General features: G+C 45.4%; 7 protein-coding genes across 7 annotated transcripts; 1 reads left to right on the forward strand and 6 right to left on the reverse strand.

The window, feature by feature from the left end:
* Window positions 1-3,768: 3,768 nt before the first annotated feature.
* N7496_006018 (uncharacterized protein) lies at window positions 3,769-4,494 on the reverse strand (the record flags this gene model as incomplete). The annotated part of the gene is made up of 1 exon (XM_056698947.1): window positions 3,769-4,494. One exon carries the CDS (start codon window positions 4,492-4,494, stop codon window positions 3,769-3,771), a length of 726 nt encoding a protein of 241 aa, XP_056554360.1.
* Window positions 4,495-5,140: 646 nt separating this feature from the next.
* On the reverse strand, window positions 5,141-5,722 carry N7496_006019 (phosphotransferase family protein; the record flags this gene model as incomplete). Its single annotated transcript, XM_056698948.1, has 2 exons — window positions 5,141-5,405; window positions 5,457-5,722. 2 exons carry the CDS (start codon window positions 5,720-5,722, stop codon window positions 5,141-5,143), a joined length of 531 nt encoding a protein of 176 aa, XP_056554361.1.
* A 372-nt stretch (window positions 5,723-6,094) lies between these two features.
* N7496_006020 (uncharacterized protein) lies at window positions 6,095-6,714 on the reverse strand (the record flags this gene model as incomplete). The annotated part of the gene is made up of 2 exons (XM_056698949.1): window positions 6,095-6,104; window positions 6,395-6,714. The coding sequence occupies 2 exons, from the start codon at window positions 6,712-6,714 to the stop codon at window positions 6,095-6,097; spliced, it is 330 nt and encodes a 109-aa protein (XP_056554362.1).
* A 5,937-nt stretch (window positions 6,715-12,651) lies between these two features.
* On the reverse strand, window positions 12,652-13,670 carry N7496_006021 (uncharacterized protein; the record flags this gene model as incomplete). The annotated part of the gene is made up of 6 exons (XM_056698950.1): window positions 12,652-12,678; window positions 12,803-12,995; window positions 13,046-13,098; window positions 13,154-13,194; window positions 13,259-13,527; window positions 13,612-13,670. The coding sequence occupies 6 exons, from the start codon at window positions 13,668-13,670 to the stop codon at window positions 12,652-12,654; spliced, it is 642 nt and encodes a 213-aa protein (XP_056554363.1).
* Window positions 13,671-16,130: 2,460 nt separating this feature from the next.
* N7496_006022 (uncharacterized protein) lies at window positions 16,131-17,846 on the forward strand (the record flags this gene model as incomplete). Its single annotated transcript, XM_056698951.1, has 4 exons — window positions 16,131-16,252; window positions 16,318-17,261; window positions 17,313-17,464; window positions 17,520-17,846. The coding sequence occupies 4 exons, from the start codon at window positions 16,131-16,133 to the stop codon at window positions 17,844-17,846; spliced, it is 1,545 nt and encodes a 514-aa protein (XP_056554364.1).
* Window positions 17,847-19,113: 1,267 nt separating this feature from the next.
* On the reverse strand, window positions 19,114-19,938 carry N7496_006023 (uncharacterized protein; the record flags this gene model as incomplete). Its single annotated transcript, XM_056698952.1, has 3 exons — window positions 19,114-19,170; window positions 19,231-19,584; window positions 19,894-19,938. The coding sequence occupies 3 exons, from the start codon at window positions 19,936-19,938 to the stop codon at window positions 19,114-19,116; spliced, it is 456 nt and encodes a 151-aa protein (XP_056554365.1).
* A 2,056-nt stretch (window positions 19,939-21,994) lies between these two features.
* Window positions 21,995-24,887, reverse strand: N7496_006024 (fungal specific transcription factor domain-containing protein; the record flags this gene model as incomplete). The annotated part of the gene is made up of 4 exons (XM_056698953.1): window positions 21,995-23,078; window positions 23,130-23,785; window positions 23,841-23,952; window positions 24,838-24,887. The coding sequence occupies 4 exons, from the start codon at window positions 24,885-24,887 to the stop codon at window positions 21,995-21,997; spliced, it is 1,902 nt and encodes a 633-aa protein (XP_056554366.1).
* Window positions 24,888-24,960: the final 73 nt, after the last annotated feature.

Genomic DNA, 24,960 nt, shown 5'->3' on the forward strand with positions numbered 1-24,960 from the left:
TTGTCATCGATATTTTTGCATATTGATTCATTTATACGATATACCGCTGAACACAAGGATAAACGTGACAGGGAAAATTCAAAACCTTAAGATTGTGGCTATTTTGCAAAATCACTGGCTAACAGGAGTCCACCAGTCTCTCCATGAAATCTACAGCGATATGAGTGTCGAGGTTTCGGGAAAGGGAACAATAGAGTAAATTTGGTTTTTGTTTCATTACAGCACACACTAAATATACAACCAGTATGTCCGCTGTGCCCGGGCTTGACTTATTCGACGCAAGCGGCAATTGCTGGGATTCTTCTTGGCATGGCCCCCGAGCAACCGAGAAAATGGAGGATGGTTGGAGGCTCCTGCTCGAGAGATTTCTACAAAATCCAACCTCCTCAAAGTATGGCTGTTTCTTTACAAATTTGACTGAATCTGGACTTTCTGTACAACCGCCGACGGTATTTCAAGATAAGCATAAGCCTCCTAAGGTGCGTGCCCTTTGACCAGCAATCTACGAGCGAGGACTCATGGCAACAGGGTGAAGAAAACCCAGTTGTTCGTCTAGGTTAGGGCTTTTGGTTGGGGTGAGGTGGGTGGGGGGGCGTGGGGCGCGGGTGCTCATCAAACAGGTAAGTGAGGGATAGCCTGCATCGTGTCGGTCTCGCAACTGATCCAATTGATAGGCTTTAGTGAACGCTTGTTTAATCAGAGTTTATACAGGAGCAAAGGATGCGACATAAGTGGATTTTTACTGTGTGAATAATTTTACTGCTGACTAGACAGGACGGGGATTACTTTTTTCGGTCCCCCCACTCTGTGGAGAATGCAACACAAAGCGGTTGCTTCAAAATACTGGTGGAGAGTCAACAAGTTCTTCCGGGACAGGCGGTCTTATTCGTGAATAACTCGAGGACTTCAACTTCTTCTCGTTCTACGGTGATATGGATGAGGTTGGATATCCGATTTTCATTACTACACGAATTGTTTGGATTTGTTGATTTAAAGTTTGAGAGGTTTACTTAATCATGCCGTTTCGTTCAGCGGTACTCAATCTACCACGTGAACGAGAAGCCCAGGTTCGACTGGCCGGAAACCACGAGGAGCTATGTCAGTTCCCCGTTGGCTCGGACAATTATAGGAAGGCCACACGAAGGTTATGGATGCTTTGTGAAGAGGTCTTCTGGAAATGGTGTGCAAGAGCATGAATGCGTTTTGGCCGAGCACAATATCACATCGCCTATTTCCTAATCTGATTTTGAGAACTTGTCTTTTCTTTTTGCAATTGACGATCATAGAATTTTTTTTCGGAATATTAATGGGAAAGAATGAAAATCACTTTATCTAAAAAGCAAAGACATGTACGTAGTCTTGGTACTCTGCGACTCCCGGAGTACTGATTCAGGGGCATTGATTGGACCATGACCTGAAAAAAACGCTTTTTACATGAATTAATTGACTCTGCTTTTCGAACACACATGCTGCACACTTTACCCTGTACTAACAGCTAGGAAGTACCTTACCGGTCTTTACTGTAGTCCAGCCCCCACATGAAGGAAAACTTAATGCTCTAAATGCTGACTTTGCATATCTTCTCCAGGCCCATCGTATGGGCGAGGTTGAAGGATATTAATTGTTATTTTGAATTCACTTTAATCCGATCCAAATTCATAGTTAATCGACAGAGATTTCAGTCTGAAGCTCTGAAAAGTGAAGCCGAAGTAGCGTTCAATAATTTGTTAAGCTGTTACTGTCAAATACTTGTGCGCAATTGATGTGTGAGCCGGCAGAGTGCTATAATTTGATCAATCTTCAGTGGCTGTGATGGTGGGCAGAGATAGGTGATTAATTAAGAGTGATTAATTGAGAGTGATTAATTGAGAGTGATTAATTGAGAGTGATTAATTGAGAGTGATTAATTGAGAGTGATTAATTGAGAGTGATTAATTGAGAGTGATTAATTGAGAGTGATTAATTGAGAGTGATTAATTGAGAGTGATTAATTGAGAGTGATTAATTGAGAGTGATTAATTGAGAGTGATTAATTGAGAGTGATTAATTGAGAGTGATTAATTGAGAGTGATTAATTGAGAGTGATTGATTGAGAGTGATTGATTGAGAGTGATTGATTGAGAGTGATTGACTACGAGTATTTACCTATTGATGTGAGGCAAAAGAACTCCCCACCAAGGATCAAGGATTTTACTCCACCCTAATAATGGAATTAAATTATTGAATTACCAAGAATCATCACCTTCACGGGATTTATTTGAATTTAACGTGCTATTTTCAGGGAATAAGATTTATTAAACAAGCACGATGAAGGCTAGGTTGACCGGATGGGACTAGCTGGGGTTGTACTTCGGCCTATTCTACCCGAGTACGGAAGCCACTATGCATGACGTCAAGATGATATAGCATTGCTCTTTGGCTCTTCTCTCAGCTTTTGACTGAATGGCTTCGAGCTAACCTTGTAGTCGTCCTGTTATTACGCAGTCTATCAAACATTTATTTCATAATGGTTCAAAGATTATTTTAAGCCGTGCAGTACAGTAATTCATGGAACAATTTGAAAGCCCTTCCCAAAATTCACATGTCGCCCAAACCAGGCAGATAACTTTGTAGGTGGGGGAGCGCCGATTCAATACTACCCGTGAATCACTCATACCTGAGCCCAGCTTCTTCACATCTCTGCTGTCCGGGCGGTGGAACGATGCACTTCCTGACGGCTCTTACTTCATTGATGCCGATCCAACTCTATTTGAACATATTCTACGTTATCTTCGGCGTAGGGTGTTCTCGATCTTTTATGACGTCGGCAAAGGACACGACCACATTGTACCTTGCCCTTCTTGAAGAGGCAAGATATTCCCAAATTTCTCGACTCCAGGAGTGGCTTGAGAACAAACGGACGGTCTTTAACATGCAGGCCTGTGTGACTGGTCGGTAAGTCCTACCCACGATTACCACTCAGAGGCTTCTTTGCCTAAGTCTTATTTTCAGGGTCGAGGAAGACAACGCTATACATCTTGAGCTGTTGCTGATGGGTAAATATTTGTCCACAATCAGCTGACTGGTCTCATAGAAAGCGAACTTCTTTCTGAAAATGAAACTGAAATCGAGACTCACAGCTATCCAAAAGAAGAAGTATGACATTGGTGCCCGGCGCTGGATGCATGGTATGACACTGATGAAGAGGCTGAACAAAATAATATCAACGACAGCATAATCAGCCTCATTGAGGACAATTGGTGATATTACTATCGTTATGTTTGGTTTTTGCCATGATTTTTGGTGTTTGGCTTCCATCAATCACAAACGTCGCATGAGGATGCCTGCGGTCTTTATTCTATATTCTATAACCTTTGCGTACAGTATAGATAGGCAGTGTGCAAAATTGCCAAAATTGTGGGCATTCAAGGCAAGGGTTTCTCTTTACTTGGCTTTCAACTTCTAGCAGAACAGCCAAACCTTTGCCAGAGGTCACCTCTTGACCTCAATTATCTGGTAATTCAACTATGCCTTCCGCACTAATCACTCAGTCCATTAGTTATGTTGATGGTGTCGATAGGGGACAAACGATGGTGAAACTTAAATTAAACCCAATAAATTTAATCGAATAAATTGAATCTGGAAGACATACGCGCCAACGACTCTCCATATCAATCCCCGGACGGCTCAAGCGGAGGTTGCCCGAATCAAGCTTGCCGGTAATTGTCTCCACAAAGAGAGCAGATGACCATTCGTGAACCTGTTTATAACTTACAGTACTCTGCTCCCTTAATATCCACTCTCTTCATCGAAGCTAGTACGGGTATCATAAGGTGGGACACAGTAATTGCACGACTTCGTGTTCCAAGGAGCTTCTTTTGCTGGGCTCAGTGATTCCATCATGCGCGAACTAAGGGCCAGCACCCTCCGCAGCAGACCATGAAATTTGCCTTGAAGACGTAAAGTATCCAAGCACCAAGCAGCATATTGAGCTAGCCACCCTCGAAGCCCATCATAGCGATCCACTTTCGAAAATACAACCTCAAGACAATCAATGACCGCAAGCTGCTCATCGATTTTTGTTGGCTTTCCCATATCCTTCAGGACCGTCGTAAATTTATCAAACGCCAGCTCTTTGAGCTTTGAGACTTGATAAACATGGCTGAATACGTAGACATGTAGATGAGATAGCAGTGTGTGCGCGGGTAAGACCTTGCTCTCCTCCGAAAGTTCATCCAGCGGCCCTGGAGTTGTTGGCTCTGGAGGATTTCCGGGTTGTTTCTCCCAAGGCTTGTGGATAGGCATAGGATTCACGTCAGTATAGTCCCCACTATATGCCCATTCGATAAACTGGGACACTGTGACATGAGCGGTCTCGGTGAACGTGTAACACCTAGAATGGCATTCTGGAAAATCGCGCTGGAATGCGGCAGCCACGACTTCGCTTTTAGACTCGAGTAACCTCTGGTGTATCTTCAAGGAATCGCAGCTGGTTGAAGAGCAAAGTTCGACCATTTGTGACTCCAAAAATCTGCTTTACATTAGGTACTTGCATCTTGCCATATAGGGCAGTACACACTCGTGGAAAGGGGGACTTTTTTGGATTCCATGGTGAGAATGAATGCTCTGAAACTGAAAATTCACAAACCGGAGGTTTTCACGCTTAAAACCTCTCTCAGACCCGCTGATATCATAACATGCATAGAATGACCTCATGTGCGACAGCTATGCAGATCAGTACTCTTGTAAAGATCAGTCAAGAAAGTCATCAAATCCATGGTCAAGGTTATCCACAACACTGCCAATAGCGCCAAATGAAGATTTCATATCTGCATGAGAGATTCCATTGGGGTCAAGTCGTGAAAGGTACATAGTCAACTGTCCTTCTTCTTACATTATTGGAATGATGCTGTGGTTTTGACGGGCTGACGATCGTTCCAAGACGTGACTGGTCCCGATAAACCACTTGGTCTCATATTTGGCCGAGGTAATGGAGACAAAGTACTTATTGGGAATTTAATAAATTCTGCCTAAGAATTATACAATTGGGGAAATATACGTAGCCAGAGAACCTTCAAACAGCCCAGATACAATTTTGGACAAGATTGGTGGTTGATGCCACAGCAAGTTGAACAACCCAGACGGCTGCGGCTAGCCGAAACTACGCAGCATCAGATGGTTTAGGGTGCGGAGCCCAAATTGCGCGCAAACAACGAGCGACGCGATTGTAAACTCGATTTTGTTCTCCAGTTCCTGGAGAGGAGCGTGGAGGAGGGACCAGAGTGGGTCCTGTCGGGGTAATGCCTTCCTGCTGAGCTTGTTCATGCCAGCCTGGCGGATAGTCTGGCATTGGATGGGGTGGTGCAGGAATACGATCCATTGAATCTCTTGATAATGTTTTGGAAGAATTTGTATTTTTGGTTCGGCTAGAAGATATTAGTCTCAACCAACAGACAGATACAGTCTCCAGAACTTACAAAGGATACTTTTGAATATTCCTCCATGCACATAGGACGGACTCTTTCTGCGCCATCTCTTGGTACGGTAGAGGATTCATCGATTTCAAGAGAAGGGAATTAAACTCGCCGTCCTTTCCTTCAATAATCCACTGTGCGCAAAACTCGAACAATCTTGGATAATACCCAGCAGATGCCCAGTCAATGAGGCAGAGAGAGCCATCTTCCTGCCATAGGATATTTCGAGGCGCTATATCTAAATGGCAAAGTACTAGCTCACAGCCCATTCCGTGCGAAAAGCCGGCTATTGAACTACTTCTCCATCTCGTCAAGACTGTCGAAAAACAAGAATCTCAGTCTTGAGGAAGAGAAGCCCGCGATAGGTCCCGCCAGAGGGAGGCCCGGGGATGTTATGTCGAAATGTTGCGAAATAATCAAGCACACCCACAACCTTTTCTATGGCGTTGATGTCTTCCAACGGATCAATACAACACACAGCTAGGAACTACCTTACCGGTCTTTACTGTACCTCTAGCCCTCACATAAAGGAAAACTTAATGCTCTAAATGCTAGCTTTGCATATCTTCTTCAGGCCTATCATGTAGCGAGGTTGAAGGATATTGACTGTTATTTTGAATTCACTTTAATCCGACCCAAATTCATAGTTGCCTACATGAATATAGTAGTAAAACTGATTCCAAACCATTCGGTACTGTATCACGGCAGAGAGGATATTGTCGGATATTAGGTTGATAAATGATGTTACCATTGTGAGTAGACTCTGTCAGCCATTTAGTAAGGTCAATATTGTTTCACAAAACATGAGTACACAAATATTCAATGCTTCCTAACCCTGAGATCACCATCTCAAATAAACTATGTTCACAACATTAGCCACGCTGTATACATCTAACAGCTCTTCAAATAAAAGTCTTACTCAATTCAACATTCATATTCACCGTTTGCCAACATCAAACTTCTTTTCACCAATCTTAGCAACGCCATCCTGCAGGTTGAATGTAATCGCTTCATGGTTTTCCACCATGGAGATACCCCCGGACGAGGATCTCTGAACAGAAGATTCCACCGTGCGCGCGCTACCGCTTCCAAACACAAACGTGTTCACCGTAGCATGAGTCGCAGTCCCCTGCTCACCACCACGGCCACCTGACACTTCAGGCGCTGCCGAATTGGAAAAACCAAGACCAAGAACCGTGTTCGATGGAACACTCCCATGGTTAACGCCAGCCATAATCTGTCCAGGGCGCGCCCCGGGCATTGAAATTGAATAACCAGCCGAATAAGAGTTCGACGTGGGCGTAACCTGTCCTGACGTTCCACGATCAGACATTCTAATCTTATTGCAACAACAAAAGAAATCACAACTGTAATTTCCAAATGAAAAATCTTTAAACAATTTTATAGAAACCAAAAGGCAATATATAATCTTACCTGGGGGTACCTCATACTTATATTCAAGCAGCTGAAATTTCCAATTGGGCGACTGGGACAGTCTATGAATTAATCTCTTAAAAAGATGCTCCTGGGAATCCGCTAAATACTTGATTAGTTGATCGATATCATGCGTTGTTCCAGCCGAGGAACCAGTCGGATATTCCTCGAAACCTATCCAGGTATCACCGAACGCGCTATTCTTTCTTTCTCAGTGCGCCCGCAGCACATAGAAACATTATCAGCCACCACTTTTTTTTCACTGTGGTGTCTAAATCTACAGGTCTATCTCGTCATCGGCGTCTGCCTGAAATTAACTACCTAATCATAGACTATCAGTACTACAGTACTTATAGGTTTTAGCAAATGGACGTAGTAAGTCCAGTCGGTGAAGGCACCTAGCCCAGTTGGTGCTCATTGACCCTATGCCTAGTAAGGAATTCAGACACGAAAGGTATGTCTCCACAAGGCTTATAAGCGGCAACTGCACGGCGTCTAATCTCTAAATCCTAGGCCCTACGGAATTGCTTTTACACAAGGGACGGAAAACCAAAGAGGTGAGTGCATGCTGTACTATTGATTTAGCTAACGTAATTCACAAGCGAGCCGGCCGCCATAAAACACTATACTAAATGCGATTAATTAAAACGTCATATCTGAGCAACTGAACTTATTTAGGATAACGAATTGGGCAAGTGTAATCTATCTACTATTTTCAATCTTCTATTGAAGTATAAGAGGAAAGGTGTAAGTACAAACAGAGATAAAGTATATCTTTATGTCTTGCAGCTTATTTTCATGGTAAAGTGCCGAAATAATACTGAGAGGCTTCATATGTATACATCCTATTACTTTGTCTGAAAATGCACAACATGCAGCTTTAATGGAAGGGATGTTTTGGTGTTGAGATATCCTGGAATTGGAATATAGCATTAAGTATGGTGCTTTGGGATGGCCAGCTCTCTTGTGTGGCTGATTCGCCTGTGAATTACGTTAACTCAGTTAACTGGCATAACGGGCCGCAAGAATACGTGGGACCAAGCTTGAATTTTACCTAGATATAAGGGCCACAAGCTGCCTAGACTTTATCACAATGATATACGATTCCATTACGTGTTCCAGTTTTGTTCGAACCCTGTTCTATATTTTAAAATTAAACATGATCGGTCGTTTGGGTGGGCTTTTACCAGTGATTTTCTCCTCTGGGACTCTGATCTGCTTAGCGGTTGTTTTCAGTGGATGCACCTCGACCTCTGCACCTCCTAATCTGTACTTCATGAAGGTAAATGACCAAACTTTATTTTTTGGAAGTAATCTTACACTTAACAGGTCAACCTAACCGGATTTTCGAGCATTGATCACCTTAATCTACGTCGTGGTATCAATATAGGCGGAGTAGATCCATCCACGGTGGCTTCAGACGCAGGCGATATCGCAGGGAACGCAGCTAGTGCCGTGCAGACGGCCATATCTCAGGCGACAAATGCCGCAAAAACAGCAGCTACTGAAGCAGATGGAAAACTTCAAAGTTTGGCCAATGAAATTAAAACACAACTTCCAAGCTCCTATACTATAGGGATTTGGGGTGACTGCCAAGAGAATACACGTGGGGGAACTAATTGCACGACACCAAGTACTTCCTTCTCATTTGACCTTGAAAGCATCCTTGGCTCAGTATCTAAGGATGTCGCGTCAATAATTCCAGGCGTTGACAAGCTCCATGCAGCAAGCCGGGCCCTATCACGATGGTCAATTTCAGCCTATATAATCGGATTTTTATTAACCGCGGCTACCTTTGCTCTAGGGGTTGTGAATCTGATCTCTCCCTGGGGAAATTTCGTTACTGCAATATCTTCATTCGTAAGTTAATTTTATTTCAGAACTGAATTGGGCTGATCTAGCAAATTAGATCGCAAGTGCGTTCGTTTTGGGCGCTGCAGTTGGTAGTACAGTGATTTACGTCACTATGAAGGCAGCAATTCAAGCCGTTCTCAAAGATTTCGGTGTTGAAGCAAGTCTTGGGCCACATATGTTTGCTACCTTGTGGCTTGCGGTGTCATTTTCAATAATGGCGACAACTTCTTGGCTCATTCGTCTCGTTTGCTGTTGCGGTATCTTACTTGAATAGGTATATGGCAAGACACTTCCATACTTCCTTCAAGGTAGAGGCCAGTGTCCGGACTGAGTGCGGCCACAAATAGAGAAGATTGGTTGATAAATGCTGAAGATTATAGCAAGTATTCAGGTAGAGACGTGTCGTATTTGAAATGGAATAACTTTCTCCCATTTGTCACAGAATTACGTCCTCGCTTGAAGCCAGCTCGAAAGACATCAACTCAAAAATTCTTTCATGTCCTTGCATAGTTAGTTACTGCGAAATATTGAATTTACCAATTTTGGGGATCATAATGGAATTGCTGCCATGAGATTTTACTCTGATGTCATCTGAGATGTCCTGAGACGCCAGGATCACCCCTAGGGTGCTGAATACGAATTCTGATGACTTGTTGGGTTAGAAAAGTCATTAGTCCTAGCTACAGTGTATATATCTGGGCTAAAGCTAGTCAAATAACACGGAGAACAAATAGAGGCGGCTTGTAATACTGTATACGATCCACATTTACTCTCAAGGGCTGCTACGATTACTGCTCAGCTTTGAACTTAGAACTACTATAAATGAGAGTGGAAAGCCTAAAATACTTGTGCCATTAATAGCTACATGAGGCTCATGGCCCAGTAATATACATGGGACTAATCTTAAGGTAAGGGTAGAGCTTGCCAAGCGAGCACAACAGTACCACTAATATGGTGCTTTTGACAATGAAAAGGTGAAAATGAACATCCCTTATACTTAATTGGCCCACTCTCGCAATTGAGCGCTGGAAATGCTACGATCTTTGGCGTTAATCTGTTCCCCTGCTCTTAATCTCGTCCATAAATGCTTCCTTCAGCAGACAAACCCTACAGTGATAGATAATGAAACAAACCCCGGATAACACCGTGAAAGCCCCGGTAACTGATGCTGTGACTATTTGGACCACTGACCACGAGTGAAGCCCACTCGTGTAAACGTTTATGAATGTATTTATGAATCCCGTGGCAGAATTTATGAGCACTGGTCTTGTTAATTATTAGTACTTGGAGAAAGATAATAAAACCCATAAGTTGGTCCTGGCTTACAAAAAGATTTTTGATTGAAGCCAGATAAAGTTGGGGTTCTCTCTCCAAAGAATTACTTGGCCAACACTGCCAATTAAACAACAAATCGCTGCAAAAGCTAGAAGGGGAATATTGAGAACAAGATCATAAGTGAATTCACCGATTTCACTTTGAGCTACAGAGGATCGCAGGGTAGTTGAAGTACGCATTGAATTGAATGTGGTGGGGAAAACCAGGTACCCTGCAAGCAGAATCCAGGAAAAGGTGGCAGCGAGTATATTAATTTTTACCTTCGCGTCCTGGTTTTCAAGAACCATTCGTGGATACTCTGCGGGACAAGGGGAAACTCTCCCCTCCGGGAAAACAACCCTTAGATCTTGCCGCAACTTGCGGAGTACGGCTTTGGATTCGCAGGGAGATTCTCGTTTATTGGAGCTGAGATCCATTTTGTCTTGATGGTTACAATGAAGTCGTGGCTGGCTTCCCTTCTCGAAGGAATCAACTAGAGTCTGCTCAACAATTTTAGGACGCCGCAGGCTGAATGGCTATATACCTATAATTGTTTAAGTATCACCATGATCTTGCAATTAGAAAAAGAGATTGGCCCTCAAAATGGGTGGCTAAGGGGCCAATCATTATATTACCAAAACGCTCCAACGGAACTCTTTGACGAGAGATTACAGTAGCCAGTTCGTCACGTTGTTTCGGGCAGGCTATCGGCAGCGGTAAATATTGGTGCTTTAACATTGCTCAATACAGTAGTATCCTAAGAATGTTGCGGCGCGTAGCTCCTTGAGTTCTGTTCGAGAAGTATTCCGTGTTGCGTGATTTGACAGCCTTTGATAAGCTGCTTTAAAGCTCCATTTGATGCCGTCCACGGCTATATAAGCACTGTTTGAGGGAAAGATTGATCGAAAATGCTTGCTCAAAAGCCCGTTGATGTTTCCTATTGAATGCGGATTTCATGGTTACGACGGATTTAGGACTGTGAGGCATGTGACTTGAGCGATGCGTTGGAGAGATGGTCATTTGGCGATAAGGGGGCACGTGCCACAGCACACCCCAGAGATGGTTTCTTTCTTCCCTTCTCATGCTTAGTTGATTCAGCAACCCGACAGGGACTATGATCAACTTCCATTGCCTCCAGTTGAACGGTAAATAGGTCATTTGCCACTAATGTGAGATTTCGGCCGAGCAGTTCCAGTTATGCCACCTTCCAGTGAGCCTCTTTACAGGCCACTATGTTGGTTGACCACTTGAGAGGTTCCCGTTAATTTCGAACCAAAACAAAGGGAAAATGCAGCATGCCAGTATGCTGTTCTCAAATCACAGTAAATTAATATCCAGCACGTCTAGCAACCGCGTTGAATACCCGTTATGTTGTGTAATGAGTAGAGGCTAACGCCCGGATGGCAGACGGTGGGCATTTGTTAGCCCCTTATCAGGAACAGGCGCAGGTAGTGGCGATCGAAGCGTCAGAAACCCTCGGACCAAGGTTTGCACCCCGGTCCGCCAAGCCGATGGCAGCTGGCAAGACACGGACTCGGTCGACACGTCGACACCGGAGCGAACAGTAGACACACGTAGCAACCAAAAAAAAGGAATATTTCTGAGAGAGGTGAAGCGTGATTAAAACGAGCGTCAGACCCATAATGAAAGCTACAGGAGGAGATCTGAGTGCTGCCAGTGCAGATCGACGGGTTGAACGCGACAACCCCGCCGCGATCTTGGGCCGTGGTGGCAGCCGACTCAAAGAAACCCGACCACCAGGAAAACTGCGGGCGCACTGAGAAAGAAGGAATGGCGGTCAAATAAGCACCCAAAACTCTCTTATCGGGTTCGGGGGACTGAGACGATGCGAACAAACTTCGCCGATACCTGTTGACGAGAGACTGACGCTTCCCACTACACTCAATGGTGGCCTAGCACAGTTCTTGCAAATTATTCCAACGTTCAAGGATACTTGGCTGAAATTCAGCGTATCAAAGTTCGCCAGCCTAGCTGAATGAAGTCTAGTACTGTTCCGTGATGCCTCGGCCCAGGTCCTCTGTTATTTACGCGTGTCATTTGTTCATCACGCCTGTCGTTTGGATGTTTACCGCATTTAATGAACATTCGTCCGACGATTTGACCTTCGTGCAAGATGTAGATACGATCTATGGTTTAAATAGCACTCGGGTATCATTACTTTAGTTTTACTGTAATACTTCTTTAGTTTCAATACCGATGAATATCTTTCTTGTCATGATGCTAAAGCCGCGCTAGTATCGGACTGCGTTCTTCTGCGTGCTGTGCGTACGGCTTCTGACAAAACCTTTCCATCAGGCGATCTGAAGACCTATACTTGATAAAGGCAGCACAATTCACCAGAATATTGCTCAATGAGCTCCTGCGGGCTTTGGGATTCATAGCAGGCGCAATAGACAACATTTTCTCCTGGCTGTCGTAAATAACGTTGTATTTCCTCTGAATCTCAGTTCGCCTTCGTGCTCAGCTCCACATTATATCCCCGCGATCCGGTCACAAAGCCGCCACAAGCTCCGCGTGACTGTCGTATAGTTATCTGACTTGACAGAAAAGTGGCATAGGTCCTCATGGCTCCCCATCAGCCGAACGCGTGTCTCCCGGTTGCCTGGCAGATTCAGTGTCTCAGACCCGAAAGGCACGATCTTAAAATGAAGCAGTCAGTCGCTCGGGCTGAAAAAAATATACCGCATTCGGGACACTGATGTGGTATTTATGCTAGAATCTCTTACCTCGTCATTGTTACCGTAGAAAGAAATGTAGAGAAAGTCTTCGAGCTGGTGGCGGAAATCATTAGAGAGTGTCGGAGGAATTTGTAGTCCGGGAGCAGTGCTGCAGAAGAGACTCTCAAAGAATCCCTTGTGCGATCCACTTCGCAATTCCGATTCCCGTGAGTGAGGTGTTCCAAAAAAGGCCAGCCCCTTCCTGATAAGGTCAGCGTATGCATGGAATCTCTTGTTGATTCCACAACTTACGTCCATCGCTTCACTTGGCAGAAATCAGAGCTCAAAAAAGCGTTAAGCAAAGCCTGTCATTCGGATCAGTTGTAGGACTGAGAGGCGATCTTTTCTCATGCCACCCACCTGTTTAACCAGCAGCCCTCCCAAACCCTGACCCAAAAATACTATCGGGTTGTTAGTAGCCTGTTTAATTAGCTCGCAATCCCCTCCATCTTATTCAAAAGTCACACACCTCTTGGGACCTGTTCATGCAAATTTGCTCCAACAAGGAATATGCCTCGTTAGACAGCCCGTCGGCACTAGCGCAGAAAGTATTCGTGGAGTCGAAAGTGTAAAAAAAAAGCCGTATCGTGAATTTGGCCGACTTTCCACAAATTTCACGAACAGATGCCCCTAACCAGCCACCATCGAGCTCCTTATCAAGAGGATCTTCCCAAGAAGAGTCCGAACATTTGCCTCGTGCATCAAATTCATCAAGCCCATGCACGGCTATGATACTGATAATTATATCAGTATATCGTTCTCTGAAACAAACAACAGCTAGAAAATAGAGGAGAAAAAAAGACAGATTTCCAACTTACTCGATTGTCCTCGCTTCCGACATATTGGCATTTGCCTCATGCGTTGATTTGATGTCCATCTTGCGCAGATCCTTACGGAAATGAGTTAGCTGGAAATATCGCAATGTAGTCACAAGGTTGAGATTTGGGAGTTTGTGCTTGCCATGACTTTTAGTGAAAGGAAAGATCCTTGATTCAGTGATGCAAGAAGCGATGAAGATGATGGAGATGAAAGTTTTCCCTGTAGGAATTTGTTTCTTATAAAGCTCAGCGGGATGGATGCAAGAAGCTCTGAAGGATCATGGGAGCTAGGTATCTAGCCGCGCATATCCTGGTTCAGCTCCTGGGAGAGGGAAAAACTAGGAGGCCACTGCGGTAGTTAGTCATTGTCGATCGTGACCCGGTTCCGCAGGCAGTAAGCCCAATCGGCCAATGGGGTCTCCCCTACTGGGGGTAATTACCGGTAGTACCAAACTCGCGGTCGGTAGGCAACTCCGTAATTAGTCACTCCTCGCCTAAAGCCGGCTCGTGAATTCTTCAAGATGCGTGGGCAGCCATCGAACGAGTAAGCTAACGAGATTAAAACGAGCGTCAGACCCAGAATGAAAGCTACAGGAGGAGATCTGAGTGCTGCCAGTGCAGATCGACGGGTTGAACGCGACAACCCCGCCGCGATCTTGGGCCGTGGTGGCAGCCGACTCAAAGAAACCCGACCACCAGGAAAACTGCGGGCGCACTGAGAAAGAAGGAATGGCGGCCAAATAAGCACCCAAAAGTCTCTTATCGAGCTTCGAGGGATTGAAGACGATGTGAACAAACTTAGCCGATACCTGCCTATCCTCGCAGTGAACACCCACATCATCTTCTCCCCAAGACATGCACGCATATGTACCACCAGGTCAGATCCGTGATTAAATCCAGGACTCTGCACCCACCAAGAGGGCCATCCCCTGACCTGAAGCGAAGGCCTACCAAAAACTTAGTACCAATTTCTAAGAAGGTAACACTACTCCGGTGATGACTTAACGTAATTCCCGGCCGATCAAGGCACCCCAAAACACGTAGTGAAATTACTACTTCATATCTCAAGAACCATAGGTTATTCTCACTTGAATATCAAAAAGTAAGCTCCTACTAGCATATCAAATAACTTAGCTTAGATTTAAGCAATGTAAATGATTATTTCGATGCTTTACCATAAAATATGGTGTAATTTAGGTGAGATGAATACATATATCTCCACCAACCCTTCTAGTAACCTTCCTATATTTCTCTGGTAGGCTATACATACCATGTATATGGATTACGCACTATTCGATATCTTACCATAAAGTGGTATGCTGGTTGAGATATGAAGAAGTAATTTGTCGCATTTACTACTGTATGTGTTTGGGGTGTCTCGATCGGCCGGGAATTACGTTAGATGTGGTAGGTTAGAAGGTAAAACTAGGGATGCAAAACACATGTATTACTGTAAATTGAACCAAGGCGCACGTGAATGACTAGATAGTTAATCAATTACGCAACTAGGTCGGGTTAAATGATTTGGGTGAGCTGATTGAACAAGGGGGATTGCCAATTAAGACTGTAGTCTGCGTGGGTAAAGGCGAGTCGTTATTGAAAGCAACCATTTCCGTCCGATAACGTTCCGTCATGAAGCCGTGGTCTCCGAAAGCTTCAGTGTCGTGGCATATACAGTGCATGACGGCAATAACTAGAGATGTAGCCCATATGCAATTTGGGTCTAGCGATCTTTCTTATTGCCGCCACTGGTCTCGCTATGTTGTAATTCGGCCCTTTCGGCAGGACACATAATAACGGTCTGTGAGTCGATTATCTTCGTTCTTGGATCTACACCGTTCGCTATTCACTAGTGCCAGGGTCTGCGATAGTTTTGTCCGAATCGGTCAAGTCGTCTTTCTTAACAAAACCACACTGCTAAATCTAGCCGGACAGTTGATTTTGACGAGGTGCTGAATCCCTACTACGTCCAACTTGGGGCAGCGTTAGACTTGGAGGATGCTTGCCCAATTTCTGAGATTGGACCGATGTTCCATTTGACACCGGAATCTATTTTACCTAGCTTTGTGAAACGACATCGCATCGGAATAAAAGATTCTGGAGCTTCTTTCTATTTTCTCATGCAATAGTAGTAATTATGGCTATCGTATTTATAGGGAGCTTGTTACAGTATACATGCATGCGGTCGCTTTTGTAGTTCTTGTGAGGCTTGTCTTGTTGGATTTCGGATACAGTTACGGTGTGCGCGGGGGCGTGGAACGTCCGATCACGGTCGACATACCCAAGAGGGCCAAGACGGCAATAATGTCGTGCACATACCCCTCTTTCTGGTCCCTTCAGGTATTCCTGTGCTTCTCCTCCCTCTTGGTCTATCAGCACTCAAACAAAAGGGACTCACACTCTTGCTATCTTATAATCAACAGCTGCTTGACTACCTGCCGAATAACCAATCCAGAATATTTTATTCGCTTTGTCCGTGTGTATTTTATTTCCCTCTGTTTCCACCTTCATCTCGAGCAATGGAAAGACAAGCAACCTCGGCAAAGGGACCGTCAGCTTCGACGCAAATTTCAGATGCCAGCGGGTCTGGTAGCCTCGTAGGTTATCCCCGGCTGGCTCGGGGGCACCTGGGCCGCCAAACGTGCGTAATACATGCCTCAGTGACCAAATGCAGGTGGTATTTTAAAACTGACCTTGGTTCTATAGCTATTGGGGTTCCTTTATCTTCAACATAGGTGCCTTTGTTCTGCCAGCCCTATATAGTACTCTCAGCAAACTATGGGTTGCGGAGATTGACTCTAGTCAAGTTGTGACGACTGACGTGTATACCTACATTGGAGTGATCGTCGAGGTTTTAAATGAGGGTTTCCCTCGCTCGGCGTGGTTATTGATCGGGGATAATGCCACCCGGTCTATGCGCTCGCGTCTGGATCTGACGTGCACCATGATTGCAGCCACAGCCGCGCAGGGCTTTGTGGTCATGGTCATATTTCTGATTCGTCCGCAAAGTCTTGCATCGGCATTTGTTCCGGCTAAGGTTCGACAATCCTCAGTGACGTACATTAGACTGTCGTCTGTCCAATTTTTTACCTCGGCGGTGGAAGCAGCCTTGTCCTCATCGACACGGGCATTGGACAAACCCGATGTGCCGTTGGTGATAAGCTCGAGCAAGTTCATGATCAATATACTATTAGACCTGCTCATAATCTCAAGGTTCCGTGTCGGCCACTCAACGCCAACTGTCATCCACCAGGCCATCATTCGGCTAGCTTGTGACTGTCTTTCCGCTCTTGCGGGCTTATCATACTTCGTATTGATTATCGCACGTCGCAGAATAGATGCGAGCGATCGATGCCATTTTAGTGTGAGCATCTCGGCGCTCAAGACTTTGCTTCGACCAAGCATTTACACCTTCATGGAATCTGTAATCAGAAATGCCATTTACCTCTGGATTGTGCATGAGATTGTGCAACTTGGTGAAACTTACGCAACTGCCTGGGGTGTCTTTAACACTATTCGCTGGGGCCTCATTATGGTCCCTGTCCAGGCGCTTGAAACATCTACACTCGCCTTTGTTGGCCATAACTGGGCATTTTTCCGAGAGTCAAAGGAGTCACAGTATCCAAAGGCATCCCGCAAAGAGGTTTTAGGTAAGATGTAGTATGCGAAGGGATTTTTTGTCGGTATTGATAATCATATAGGGATCTTGCGGCCTGCCCTTATGTCCTGTTTGGTCGGTCTTGTCTACGAAGTTGTTCTTTTCGCATCTCTTTCCGTACAGGGAGTTCAGTTGTTTGCATACTACCTGTCTGGCTCGAGAACCGTAGCAAAAGCCACTCAAGAAATGTGGAAGGTAAGTCCAATACTACGAGAAACTTTGAAATGGTACTAGTCACTGACGCACTCAGGTTGTTGACTGGACCTACATATTCTACGGTCTGAGCTACCAACTTGCAGCTGTACTCCTCGCCACATCACCTCGGTGGTATCTTTACCAAGCACTTTGTTCCAACATCTTTTGGATGCTTCCCTGGGCAATTTTTGTTACTAAAATAACACTTCCACAATCTTCAACGTGGACCTATTACGCCATCATTTTCGGTGGGGCAAACGTTTTCGACTTCTTTGATGTCAGCCTGATAACCATGGCATGGCTTTATAGATTAGTGAAGGGAAAGGTTAAGATTAACCCGGCGGCGTCATCAGGAGATCCAGAAGTTGGACAAGGAAATTAATAATCTACGCGCCTCCACTGAAGAATATTTCGCATACGTTAATCTTTTCCACAATGTGTTCGGTACCGGACTTATATTTTCGCGCTATCTTCGCGATAAAATCATTCATAACACTGCGTTTTACAGTACGTCTCGAAACCGGCGCAACAGGAACACTCTCAGACACTCTTTTAGGGCCCCACTGCCAAGAGATACTAGAGCACATAAGGAATAGCCGCGGAATATCAATATTCCTGTACCAGTTTCGATACTGCCAGTTACTTTCATGAAATACGGTACCTTGTTTCGTAACAGTATTGGTGACTCTGCGGAATTAGAATTTTCCATGTAAATACAATTATGGCAAACATTGGACCTAGGGATTGCCTCGAGAACCTAGCAACCTGACACTTCCCTCAGCTACTGCTATTGTCCAACTGATAGACTGGAGGCCTTTCTCGGCAACAGACCTTGCAAAAGAGTGGTCTACATTACTGACTTGCTGCAGACTACTCGTAAACCAGCTATCATAAACCTCAGCGTGGCAGCCACTGTCCTCAGTTCTTGACGCCCTGTGACACGCTCGGTTAAAGCCAAAATACGACTATGTTGATAGATTCCTCAGTGGCATCTTTTGTCTCGAGGGGACGACTTACACTCCCCTCAACGACGAGAATGATGATATCGATCTGAACTGAATGGGAACGGATCCCCCCGTATTCCCCCACCCCTGGTTACCCGGGCCGCGAATGGACGCCATCAGTAATCTGCCCTTCACCTGCTCCTGAGGACATAGTTTGTCAATGTTCACCTTCCTTGCATCAACGTCCGTCCGACCGGCGGGGTTTTGATCCTGTGGATGGAAGTGCATGGGATGAACAATCTCCGGACTGTATCCACTACCAGATCGAGTGGAGGGTTAAATCGAACAATGGGGTTGTGGCCAAGGATACAAAACTGGGTATAAGAAGACCCTTGTTGTATTCTACGACGGAAGGGGTGAGACTGATTGATATTGACACGGTCTTATCGGTGGACTCCCAACGGGATATTGATAAACACTTTGAAGGTACTAGTGTTGATTGGACAGTGGTGGAGAATCAGCTACTAGCGTGGGCCTATTTACACCGTCGTGGCAAGAAGATCTGGCTCCAGATACCGATCAACTACAAAGAGGAAAGCAGGCCTCTTCCCTGGTTGTTATATTACCATTTAAAAAAGCAGAGGTCAGCGGCGATGCCTCCATGGAAACGCAACCTGACAGCAGTTGGAGACATATGCTAAATTCCTATAGGGCGGGGCGGCGAAGGTTGAGGAGTCTCAAAGGTTCTTCAATCTGTTGATTCTATGAGAAAACGGTTAGGAAAAGGCCAAAAGGCTAAATGAGCTTGAAAGGACAGCTTACAGTTGCCATGTCCTCGGCATCCGCGAGTGAAAATAGAACCAACTTATTCACTGAATCATGATTTCCGAGTAAGTCGTCGATCCAGTGGTCAACAACATCCCAGTTCCAATCTCCGCGACTCTTCAGCTGTGGATGTTGTTGGTTTATTGAGAAAATTTTGTGCTCAATAGCGCAAGTAGACCGGTCATAACCTCGACGCAAGAGCAGGTACCGGAGTGCCTTGGGATGAATCTGTCGAGAAGTAAAGTAAACCATAATTGCCACTTCCTCAGGCGACCACAGACTTCTAGCCAGGGTAGCAGGGTCTCCCCCATCTGCATCGAATTTGGATGGCCTCATCATGTCGCAGGGAAACTGTGTGTAAGATAGAGTATTGTAGATCAAGGCGCTATAAAATTCAAATATTGTGGCCTGGAAAGGCTGCGTCCATTCAAATATTGTACAGCGTCCCAACCTTGATGAATGGCAGTATTAAATTCTATGCAAAATCTCGTTATTGATTCAGACGGTTCATAAAAAGTCAGGCATATAACATTACCAGCAGGAGATATCTGTCGTGGAGAGTACGTGAGAGTGATAGGATGTTGAAACCCAGCTAAACCAGCGGTAATCTCGATAGACATCATAAGCGAACGATTCTGCCAATGACACAGGAAATCTTACCTGATAACGGATTAGGTCATCACGGACGACTGCTCCTTTATCCATTATGTTATCGACAGCGCTTTGAAGTTGTGATAAACAACGCGGCCAATAAATAAATGGAAGGCGGTTCCTCTGCTGTAGCTTCTTACAACTATACCATTTAACAGAAGCGGCAGTTATGGTATAGTTTTTTACAGCAAGCCATGATATTAGCTTCACGTGGGCTTCAAGTAAACGTATTGCATGATCAACTGAACGACGGTCACAGCGTGCAGCGTCAATGAGTCGACCGTCTGAGAAAGCAAGCTTGCTATATTGAAACAGGACTAGTTCAATTCGCCTCTGATCAAGTCGATTCTTCCGAAGGCAACCTGCTATTGTTAGCGTTCGATGTCCAACACTATTCAAGAACTCGCTCGCTTGAAAGTCGGGTATGGAGGTCATCAGAAAGAAAATGTCTGACGCTTAGAAGATACGAGAGAGTATCCTTTTTCAATCGAGCCCAACACTCCCGCCACCGCCACCTTCGGGATATGCTGAGGAAGATGACATCGAGGGATAAGATGATAGGCGAATCTTTACGAGTCTAGATCGTCGTCAAGAATGGCTCTGTGAACTGTAGCGGAAAGGACGAATGGTAAATGGTTCACGGAAAGTTATGTCGTCAGGAGACTGCCCTCGAAAACGTGACGGGCCATGCCACTGCGGACTATAGTATCCCCGCTCTCCGCTCTGCCTCAGGCTGAGAAAAACTAACGGAAAGGGGGAAAACGATGGTATTTGGACTAGTGTTGACATGTTTGCACCTCTGTAGAATATTCTGGCCACGCGATGGCATCACCCCCACTCTAGAACGCGGTCTAATTCAACTTTCAACCTTTTTGCCACCATTAGCGCCAATGCAGGTTCTCCAGCTCAAGGGTACGTTCATCGTAGTCGCATCCCATACATCAGTTTTCCGTGGACCCATCGTGTGATGATTGTTGAATATCTCACGTCTTTGCATGACCCTTCGTTCCGTGGTACTATAAACAGCGGAATGTTGTGGTCTGCAAAGATGTGCTGCGGTTAATCATCCTATACGCGTACAGAGACCAGAAGCTGAGAGAGTCCTAACTCAACGTACTCCTGATAGCAACATCAACATTTGCATGAATTTCGATTTCAACCCTGCGTCAGGTTACTTTCATGACTCTTTTGGAAAGTTGCCTCCGCTTCATTTAGTGGTGGGGCATGGAGCCACCCACGGTAGAAGGAAAGAAAGAAAGAAGACCACATTCTTCACAACTGGGTACAATGCATGACACAAGGCGAGGGAATTGCATTTTGATTCGTTACTGGCACACCAGCGGTGAATTATTACATACCAACTCAATCTAGACCTCGATCTCAATAAATTATATTGTGTACTAATATCTCAGGAGGCCGCGATCCAGGAGACCACCAAAATTTGGACACTTGTGCAATGTCGGAAGGCTTTTGGGGGTTCGACGGCGGCCAGTCAGTGTCGCCAGGCCTGATGAACGACTGCCTGGTTATCTCGGAGTCAAATAGTTAGTGTCTTGATGTCATTACCCTCCCCTGATTACTTCGACCTAGCTAAGCAGTTATCTACAGGAGATCTGAAGACCCGCGGTGTGAATTCCAAACGAGGGCCCTTCAGCACTCTCTGGACCAACAAAAATAATAGTTTGCCGCTTGAGACTGTACCAGCAAACGTGGGAGATGACTTCTGGGGGTTCGATTCACCATTATCGTTTACATTTGATTCAACCGGGCAAGATATGGTTGTCACGCGGCTTCCTGACGTATATTTGCGTATGCAAATGAACATGCAGCCACGCCACACTACAGAGAAAAAGGTTAGGACTGAAGGTGCCTTGCATTTTGATCACCGTTGGACAGCCAGAGATGTGTTGATTAGTGACATGAAGAATCTGAAGCTGTAAGGATAGTTTAGGAAGAGCAAATGATAGACCCAACTCCTATTTCCTGTTCTAACTGGCGTTCTTTCAGGAGGCCCAAAAAACCATATTGAAGCAAATTGATTGAAGGTATACATACTTCACCATCATAAGGAATATTACAAAGTAATAGCCGGGCGGCTTCAACAACAACCTCAAGCGGGTGTAGTTAACAGACATACCAAATCCGGGATGTGACATGCAGCTACTTCATGGAAAACATTGCAAGCACGTCTGGAAAATTCATCCGTCTTAGACATCTCCTGTAACCAGCGACAAGCCTTCTTGATATAGCGCAACGTTTCGTCAAGCTCTAGGGAGCCAAGTTCAACTCCACCTGCAAAGCCGACCACGAGGATGGTGGAAGATTGCATGATGTAATGGAGAATGGACCACCACGGGCAATACTCATATAGCCAGGGGATGTCTGGTTCATCCGGTATCAGATCGAGGATATTGCGTGCTACCTGCATACATAGAGCAGCCATAGTCTGGCAGAGGGCACTACACGGCCCTTCAGTAGGCACCCCTATCACACGACGCAAGCACGGTTCGAGGATGACGAGCTTCATAGAGTAAAATCGGAATGCGAGGCTGGTGCGCTGACGAACAAATGGGAAACTGGGTGACGACTTATCAAATCTGTAGTATAGTGGCAGTCGAGCCAGCCAGTCATCAGTAGCTGCATTGATCCTTGCGATTGAAGTCTCTAACCCATCCCACGTAAGCGACGCAGTTTTAGGAGAGTGGATTTCCTCTATGGCGTTCCTGCCAATGCAAGCCAGGTCAACACGGCATATGAAATATATCGATGAATTAGGTTCAATAAATTCCGGCGCAGCGGTGGCATCCTGTTCGTCCTCACGCATTTTCCTCCTAATAGAGTGAAAAAAAGGCGGCGGAATTTGGTGATCCTCGCCGTCTTGGCTGATCGCACGGGGGGCAAAGGATGCTACTATAGCTTTCCTGGCATTTTCATCTGCGATAACTCGTGCGATAGAGTCATCTAGAAAGCTTTCCTCCGGATAGGGCACAGGGAGAGGCGTTGTACAATAATACAAATTCATATTGAGTGGCCGTCCAGTCATCAAGCAAAGCTGAACATCCAACGAGTACAAGGCCCACCAGAGGCGATACCTAGTCTCCTTAGATATACTAGAAACGTCCTGGTTTTCAGTGCGAAGGTGTATGCCCATTGCCACGGCAGATCGCAATGCGATGCCACACATTCGCCAGGCTCTGCTCAATATCAGTCTCTAATCGATTGAAAATGATGGGTAATGAACTCACCTATTGATTTGACCTACTAAAAGTAGGTATAGCGATATAAGGGACTCAATTTGCACTTGTTGTAGGCTCGGGTGACCTAGTGTAGCAAAGTCGCTTGTGTAAAGCTTCCATGCTCGTGTAAAGTAAGACGATCCGGCTCCAAATTGCTTTTGAACGAGACAGTTATGTCGCGAAGCAACAGCGAATACTAAATTCAGGAGTGCGATCCATTTTGCGCCAGGTCGGGCATCGGAATTTGCATAGAACCAGCGGAATTGTTCCCAAAAGATTATTTTCCCAATAAAGGGAAACGAAGCGTGCAGATTCTGAAAGTAGCTCTCCACAAGTTGTGTAGCAGCCTCTTTTGAAGGCCAGTACAGCTCATCGGTCTGGCCAGCAACGAGAATTTCCAGGTCATCGAGAAAGTAATTAGCCGACAACGGCGAGGAACATCCTGACTGGCGCAGAGAACCGCGCGACCTCATTCCTGGTTCTGTTCGCAAATCATGCAGCCAAGCCACCTCTGATGGCCTACCAACAAATCCTGTCGCCTGAGTATCTCGGTCCCGGTTATAGTCCTCGACAGTGTGATCTGTCGGCTGTACAGGGTTATTTGTTGCATTTTGGAGACCTTCTACCGGGCTCGGGCTAAGTGACAACGGAGATGTGACAGGAAGCTTATAAATCGTCAGATGCTTTTCGCTAAGAAAGAACATGTCTCAGGCTTCTTACTCCATCGAGAGCGTTCTCAACTTGAATGGCTAATTGAGGATCAAGTTGGGGATGCAGATTCAGTAGAAGATCCTCGTACATCTGTATTCGAGATTTGAGATCGGCCGATTGCCTGGGGAAAACATCAGCAAGTCATGCATTAAGCAAGTCCCGGGCTATGCAACTGAACTTGACTTCTCGCTCTCGTTTCTTATCTGAGTAGATACACGTAATATCGCATTGACGGCAACGTTGACACGAGGGGCGCTCACCCGTACACTTTGTCTTCTGATCATGGCAAGGGTCACATGCGCGGCTGACTCTCCTCCTAGAAGGCAAAATGTTGGTATTTGAACCCCGTGGTATAGCAATTTTATCCAATTTTTGAGGATGCGAACCATAGCTATTCATGACTGGCTGAGATGAGTCTCTAAATAATGATAATGATGACGGGATACTCGGGAAGCTGCTTCAGAGGAGGGGCAACAAGGTGTCAGAGGAAAACGAATTTACAAGTGAATACATTCCTGAAATTATTACGTACACCGCCTTACGTATGGCTACATACGCCACTGTCGGAAAAACTCCAATTCGGGACTAGCGTATCTTGGCTCAAGACAAAAGAAAGTCATTGAGAGAGTGGAGTTGTTGCACCGGTTTTGCAACGTACTGTAACAACAAAGTAACTCCGTCACGACTTTAAGTACAGCAACAGCGCGCCAACCGTGCTCTGGATGGCCTAATGGCTAGACTTTGAGTTTTGATGCTCCACTTTCTATGTCCCATTAGCGTGCGTTCGGAAAAGCGAGCTTGGGAAATTAAGAGGGATAGCATAGAGTTTTGCTTACCAGGACACGGTAACAGCGTTTTCAGAGGGGGCTTGTGGCTTTCACTATTTGTATGCAGTCGCGTCTTTTGTGTTCGTTTATATTCAAAGGCTGCTCCCAGACTAATAGGGTCTGAAATTTGGTTCGATATACCCGTTGTTAGGGTTGGTGAGCAGGAATCCAGAGCATACTGAAGATTTTGGGTAAGCGTCTCGGCGGACGAAGACGTTCGGAATCGCATTATGTAGAGGAGAGAATGAGCTGCTTTCTAAATAAAACCCTACGAAGCTGTGAATGGGAGTGCTAGGGATTTA

Source organism: Penicillium cataractarum (genome assembly GCF_028827025.1).
Source record: "Penicillium cataractarum strain IBT 29864 chromosome Unknown utg000005l, whole genome shotgun sequence".
In the NCBI taxonomy this organism is placed as follows: Eukaryota; Fungi; Ascomycota; class Eurotiomycetes; order Eurotiales; family Aspergillaceae; genus Penicillium; species Penicillium cataractarum.